At 62.1% G+C, this 7,500-nt stretch overlaps 1 protein-coding gene across 1 annotated transcript in view; it reads left to right on the forward strand.

Annotated features, from left to right (window-relative positions):
- Positions 1-4,039, forward strand: part of LOC122437892 (collagen alpha-1(III) chain-like) — a 4,932-nt gene extending 893 nt beyond the window's left edge. The window contains exons 1-7 of the mRNA XM_043462368.1: positions 1-229; positions 313-475; positions 576-1,082; positions 1,182-1,376; positions 2,065-2,948; positions 3,238-3,442; positions 3,693-4,039. The exon at positions 1-229 is cut by the window's left edge and continues 893 nt beyond it. Of these exons, the coding sequence (XP_043318303.1) occupies positions 1-229; positions 313-475; positions 576-1,082; positions 1,182-1,376; positions 2,065-2,948; positions 3,238-3,442; positions 3,693-4,039 (2,530 nt within the window). The remainder of the gene's footprint in view (positions 230-312; positions 476-575; positions 1,083-1,181; positions 1,377-2,064; positions 2,949-3,237; positions 3,443-3,692) is intronic.
- The last annotated feature ends 3,461 nt before the right edge of the window (positions 4,040-7,500 follow it).

A 7,500-nucleotide genomic window follows, 5' to 3' on the forward strand; every position in this document is an offset into this window, starting at 1 on the left:
ACGACCCGGGGGAAGCGAGTCAGCCGCCAGGGCGCACCGCGGGATCTCACCGCCAGAGGCCTCCCAGCACAGGGGCGGTCCCGAGGCACACCCAGAACGACAGACTGGCCTCTCCGGCCACCCCCCCCCCCCGCGGGGGGGAGGGGGCGCACCCCTCACGGGGCCTCACGCCCACCGCCAATCCTACACCCGGAGCCGCAGCCAGCCCGGGAGAACGCTCTCCCGCCGCGTACCAGCGGCCCCCCCAGCCCTCACACGGGCAACCCTGCTGTGCGCGCCAAGGCTCCCCCCCCTGCCCCGCCTCCCTCTCAGGGCTCCGAGGGCACTGCTCCACCCGGGGACGCCACCGGCCGACGGAGGCCGGGAGACGACACCCACGTGAGGCGAGGCCGGCTCGGTCCCAGACCGCAGGGAGCGGGGGTGGAAGGGGACACAGGCGGTCGCACGCGCGGGACGAGGAGGAAGGCCGGCAGCGGTGGGGAGGGGCCGGCAAGCACGCGCAGCAGGGGTCACGGGACGGGGGCGAGGGCGCCGCCCGGGGACCAGAAAACACCAGGACACAGCCGGGCCACCAGGAAAACCAGCGCGGGATCCCACCGCCACCCACACACGAGGGCGGTCCCGCAACGCCTGGGACGCCGGCCGTTCCTGGCCATCCCTGGAGCGGGCCCCACACCCCAGCCCCGCCGCCAGGGCCGGCGTGCCGACCACCCAACCTTCCTCCATCCATCCATCCATCCTTCCTCAACAGATCCGTCTTCCGTCTAAGCCTGACCCCGAGGCTCAACATCCTGGGGACACACTCTCGAGCAAGGGCGGCCCCGACCGGGCCCACCACACCGCCACCGGCTGCGGCTCAGGGGCGAGGGCGGGCACGACAGGCTCCTCCTCACCACAGCTGCAGGGCTGGGGGAGCCGGGGCCGACCAGGCAGTCGCACCCCAACGCCCCCCCCTTCCCCCTGGGCTCACACCACGGGGCCGGCTGCGCACAACACAGCACACACGGCTCCCCACTCGCCGGACACCCGGCAGGGCCCAGCGGGACCCTCCCCCAACTCAGAGGGGGGAGGCGCGGGCCGCAGTAGGCAACAAGCAGCACACGGCCCCACCGCGGGGCCGGTGCACCCATCACCCCCCTTCCCCACGGGGGGGGGGGGGTTCTGCCCACGTGCTCTGGCAGTCGCCACAGTGGCCACTGCGCACTCAGGAGGGGCAGCGGCTGGGGGGTCCGGTACCCCAAGGCTCCCTCTCGGATCGCTAGAGAAGGCCTTCTCACCGAGGGCGCACCGTCCCTCACCCGATCGTCTCTCCTTCGGGCCCACGGAGGCACACCAGGAGCCGCCACTCAACTGGGCGGGAGGGGTCTGCGGCATAGGTAAGCGGACCACCACACAGGAGCATGTGCGCGGTCAGGGCCCCCTGCAAGGCCTCATCCGTCAGCCGCCACGACGAGGGGAGCACACAATGCTTCTCTTACCGTCTCGACCCCCCCCATGGGACACACGCACACCACCGCGGCGGGGACCCAAGGAGGACACAGGGTTAAGGGAAAACGACACCACCACTCGGCCTCGGGCACCTGAGGGACGACCTGAGCACTCCAGGGGCACCACCGAGGGTCCAACGAGGCATGCTCACACACCCAAGCACGGGCACGCGGCATGGCAGCGGCACAGCCCTCCCCACCGCAGGGAGTGCCGCTCGCGGGGCACACGCCAGGAAGGCGAAGCAAGCGCATCTGCTGTGTCCAAAGCCCAACGGCCCCCACTAGGCACCCCAAGGCGGGGGACGGGAGACCGAAGGTCAGGGCCGGAGGCCACACGCCAACCCCTGCCTTCCTCACCCTGCCCGAGGGGCAAGGGGGAAAAGACAGGCGAGGGGCCCCGTGGACAGACCGAGAAGAGCGGACACGTTCACTGGGAACACCCGTCCCTCGTCCGGCACGGCTTAGGCCCGGCCCGGGAGAGCACAACCACACCACATCAATCAGTTGAGCCAAGGTGTGTGTGGGGGGGGGGGGGAAGGCACAGGCGAGGACAGTCACCGGAGGGGCCCGCTTTAAGCCTCGCCGACAACCTCCCCCCCGCCTGCCCACAACCTCACACCTCAGGCGAGAGCAGCCAACGACCCCAGGAGGAGAACAGCTGACACGTGGCACGGAGCCTACAGGGCAGGGGTCGTCCCAGCCGCCACCGGGTGCCCGCAGCGGGGAGCACAGGGCCAAAGACCCACACCGCCTCGCCCCACCGCCCTCGGGTCGCCCAGCCGCGGCACCACGAGCTGGGTCGGCCAGACACGCCACACAGGAGCCGGCGCACAGGCCCAGGCAGGCGGCTCCAGCGGCAAAGGCAGAACCAGGCGCCAGCTGGCGGCCCACAGGCCCGGAGCCCCGCGTGCATCCAGAGACCCAAAGTCCTCGGCGGCAGACACCAAAGGAGACCGTGTCAGCACTTACCTGGTGGCAAAAAAGACCTATTTTGGGCGACAAAATGACAGCAGACGACAGCGGGGCCCATCTATGACTCGCAGGGAGGGACCCCGGAACCTTGACCCGGCCACCTGTCCCCAGCACTACCCCATGAACATCAGGCCTGGAGCTCTCGGGGGCCATCTGGTCGACTTGGGGGGGGGGGAGAGGGGGCCGCGTGGTGGCAAAAGTGGGGGCGCGGACGCCAAGGGAGAGGGAGCTGGCCGGAGACTCCCTCCCCGCTTCGCCCACACGGGTAGGCGTACCGGTCCGTCCGAGTCTCCGAACGGGGATTTGACTTCGACGTGCATAAAGAAAAAAGAAGGAAGAACCGTCAGCGGGGCGCCTCCAACAAGACGAGCGGGCCCCGACCAGGGCCCACGCCCGGGGCCCAGACCGTCCTACACAGGGCACCCAGGACGGCTCGAGCCGGTCCCCACCCACCTCCTGACTGACCGGGATTCAGGGAGCTGGGGAGGGGTGAGAAAAAGTCGCGTCCAACGACCGAGACCCACGAGGGCACGCTGAACGGTCGAGCGCGCCCCCCCCGGCCACCCGCGGAAGCAGGGCCCGGTCCATCCACGTCTCCGGACCTATCGGGACTTTGAGAAAAGAAAAGGCATGCGTGCCGGGAGACGCCTCAGGCGACCGGACCCCACCGGGGGACCGCACACGCGCCCGCGCCGGCCGTCCTCTCCGGGTCACCCCTCACGACTCCGGCGGGCGGGTCCCCCCCTCCGGAGTGCGACGCGGAAAACACCTCGGTCAGAGAGAACCCGAGGGCCCGGACCCAGCCGCGCCCTCCGCCGACCTCCACGCCACAGTCCGGGCCGGTCCCCACATCCGGAGCGGGGCCGAGGGCGAAGCAAACGCTCCTGAGGGCGACCCGGGAGGAGGCAGGACCGCCGAGTCCGAGTCCAGGCGCTCCGGGCAGGGAAGACCCTCTCCCTGCCCACCTCGGCGGTCCGGCCCAGGTAGGGTCCGGCCGGTCCGTCTCCACGGCCGGAGGGGCACGGGGAGATGCTGGTCGACCCGGCCAGGCCACCCCAGAGCCTGGATCTGGAGCGCCGCGACGGTCACCCTCCTCAGAAACCTAGAGAACCAATCTCCGGCGACAGCAGGACGTCCCTAGGCCTCGGTGTCACCGGGACTGTCACCGCCAGCATAGCCCGTCTCTGAGAGCACTGCCTCGGGCCCGGCGGCTGAGTCACAATCCTCCTGAAGGTCTCGCCGAAGCTCCGGAGGTGAGGGACAATATAAAAGCGGCCGCCAGGTGGCTCCTGACAACCGGCTCGACCGTCCCGAGGACGGGTCGCTGTCGCCGGCCGCCGAGGAGCCACCGCGCCGGCCGCCCAAACGCCGGAGCTCGGGCCGGAGCCTCCTCCGCCTCCGAGCCACGCGACGCGACGCGACCCCGGCCGCAGAGGAAGGGAGAGGAGCTGGGAACTATCTCCTCAGGAGGCTGCCCCGAAGGAGACGCGCTCCCCCCACGCGATTCCAGGGTGGTGGGGGGACGTTCCACGGAGACGCCGGCGGCGGGGGCTCGGGGGCCGAGAGAGGGGCACCAGTGACATCCCGGGCTCCCCCGGACCCCCTCCCCCCAAAAGAGGGAGTGAGAGAGGGAGGGAGGGAGGGAGGGAGGGAGGGGAGGAAGGGACCGACCGGCAAAGTGAAACCAACCAGGCAAGCGCTGCTCGGAGAACAAAGCAGGACTTTGGAAAGCAGACACAGACACAGACACGCAAACCCAGGAGCAAGAAGGGAAACGAAGGAGACACTCGGACCCCCAACAAGAGAAAACAAAACTCAACCTGGGTAGAGACCGTGACCAAGTCCAAAGACAACAAACACAAGCAAGCGCGGGTGGGTGGGGAAAGTGCACTTGAGGTCAGGAGAACGTGGATTTCAAGATCACTGGCCACAAACACCGGAAAGGCGGGCGGCCGGCCGGGCGGTCAGGGGTGGCAGGGCTGCGGGGGTGGGGTTGAGGGGCGTGGTGGGGAGGACCGAGTCAATAGGGATCCACTAAATAAGCCCCGGACTCCATGACAACAGCAAAGTCAATGAATGCATAACTTTTTGAAGTAGAACCGAAACGAAATGAAACAAAACCACCAGGCAGGAAAGTCAAGTCGTAGAACTGCTCTGGCAGCTTAAAAGTCAGAGAGAGGGAGGGAGGGAGGGAGGGAGGGGGAGAGAGAGAGACAGAGAGAGACAGAGAGAGACAGAGAGAGAGAGAGAGAGAGAGAGAGAGAGAGAGAGAGAGAGGGAGAGGGAGAGAGGGAGAGAGAGAGAGAGAGAGAGAGAGAGAGAGAGAGAGAGAGAGAGAGAGAGGGAGAGAGAGAAAGGGAGAGGGAGAGAGGGAAAGAGGGAGAGAGAGAGAGAGAGAGAGCGCGAGAGCGAGAGCGCACATGTGCATATACGCATGTACATATGTGTACGGACACATATTCGCATCTATATATACGTGTGCACACATGCGTATAAACAAGCGCGTACGAAGGGCATGCATGCATGCTCACGTACACGCATGTGTCTGTGCGTGCACGTATATGCCTAGGCGTTTAAAGTGTGCATGTATGCTTGCGTGTATATACGTATGCACAGGCATCTATACACATACGTACACGGATATGCACGCGCACGAATACACATGCTCATATGTGCCTATACATAGATATACACACCTACATTTAAATAAACACGGGCGTGTAAACGCATATAGATGCACATGTGTGTGTACGTGTGATGTATACGCACAGGTGTGTGTGTGTGTGTGTACGCATGTGCGGACACGTACGTGCATGCTTACATATGCACACATATCCGCCTGTGTATATGCACACGTGTATGTACACGTGTGTACATACATATGCACACATACCTAGACGTCTACATGTAGCGTATATACGTCCACACAGACGTACGGCTGTATATGTGTATACATATACACACATGTATGTGTAAGTAAACATACACGCATATACGTATGTAAAGTTGCAAGTGTGTGTATAGAGTGCATATACACAGATTGATGTGCATAGATGCACACACACGCGTATGCATGCATACACGTACGTATTAGTCAGTGTACATGTACCTATGTGCATACATACGCATGTGTCTGTGTTGATGTCTACGTGCGCGCGTGTGTGCATACATATAGGCGTCAGACAACTGAACCTCCCAAAGAGAAACAATCCCCGATGAGCGAAGTCGGCAGGAGGCCCGAACAGACACCTTCATTCAAAATAAAGGTAGAACAGACAGACACTCAGAAGCACAAGGTAGAAGACAAATCAATGGCGGGGCTGGGCTGGGCTGGGCTGGGCTGGGCTGGGCTGGGGCAGCTGGGGGTGGGGGCGGGCTCACGGAAGCACCCCGGGGCGTTTATCTGGACAACGATAACTTGGAGGGGGAAGGCCCAGGAGCTGGACTCGCAATCGCGACAGCAAGTTTGAAACATCAAAAGACAGTGGCTCCTGATCGATGGAATGCATCTTTCCTGCAGCTGAGAAAAGTGTTGACGGACTCAGAGATATCAGAGCTCATCACCTGGCACCTCACAGAGAGAGAAACCCCATCACTAGGGAAACGAGTCCTGGGATCCCTCAGGACACTCCACCAAAGATTCCCCATCCGACCCAACCCGGCAACTCCACGGAGTGCCTACGGCGGGGACCAAGAAGATATGCGCGTGTGTATGTGTGGTATCGACACCTATACCTAGGTAGACATCCGTACAAACAGAATGATAGAACTCTCTGTCTGTGTGCCTACACCTGTATCTATTCAGGTGCGCGTGTGCGCACGCGCATGCAGACACACACACACACACACACACACACACACAGACACACACACACACCACACCACACCACACCCACCCACCCACACACACAGACAAATGGGACTCAACCACCAGAAGGGAATAAAATCTCACAGTCTGCAGGAACTTGGAGAGATCTTTAGAAAGGCTATTATGCTAAATGAAGCACCTCAGATCAGTCGTTTCCATGCAGAATCTACCAAAGGATACACCGTGAACAGAACAGAACAAATCAGAAGCAGGCGCATAGATACCATAAAGGAACACATGGGTGGTGGCCAGAGGAGGGAGGGGGTGACGCGGTGGCGGGGGTGGGGGGGGAAGGGGAGAGAGTGAGGGAGTGCCACTGGTGACGGAGACAGACGAAGCGGTGCAGCCTTCCACGGATGAAATCAGTGAGTCACGGGCACGTCATGACACCTAATGCCATCTGCCGTGACACCAAGTGGTGACGGACAGTCACTCACGAGATGTATCCTGGTGATCGCTGTGTCCTTCCTGCGCTACACTGAAACATCGTCTGTACACCTGAAAATTAATGGGGGAACAACAACAGGAACAAAACCAAAACAAGGAAGGAAGGAAGGAAGGAAGGAAGGGAGGGAGGAAGGGAGGAAGGAAGGCAGGCAAAAGAAAACGTTGTCAGTCAGTTAGACGTCAATTTGAGAAGAGTGGGACTGAGAGGGGTGGGGGAGAGAAACTAGGGTGAGGAGGAGGGGGAGGAGCAGGAGCAGGAGCAGGAGGAGGAGGAGGAAGAAAAGGACCAAGTGCCTTGAGGGGGAGAGGGAGATAAAGGATCCAAAGAGTGGACAGGACGGTCAGGTCAGTGCCATAGGGAAAGGAAACGAAGCCAAGGAACACATTCCCAACGGTGGTTTTGTCCAGTCCAAGATGAAGATGTGGATAGCACAAGTGTCCTTCCTCCAGCACACAGGGACACACAGGCCTCACTTGGCGAGGCAGTTCAGGATAACCCTGAAAGCTGAAGCTGAAAAAAGAAGCCGTCACGTTCATCCATGGCTGAAAAGTACCATGGTCCTACGACATGACATTCAAAAATCCTACCAAACCATTGAAAGACTCTCTCACTCACTCGCCATTAAAAATGTAGAGAACAGAAAAGGAGCGAAACGATGGTGGGTGGGTGGGTGGGTGGGTGGATGGATGGATGGATGGATGGATGGATGGATGGATGGATGGATG

This window comes from Cervus canadensis, chromosome 3 (assembly GCF_019320065.1).
Source record: "Cervus canadensis isolate Bull #8, Minnesota chromosome 3, ASM1932006v1, whole genome shotgun sequence".
Taxonomy (NCBI): Eukaryota; Metazoa; Chordata; class Mammalia; order Artiodactyla; family Cervidae; genus Cervus; species Cervus canadensis.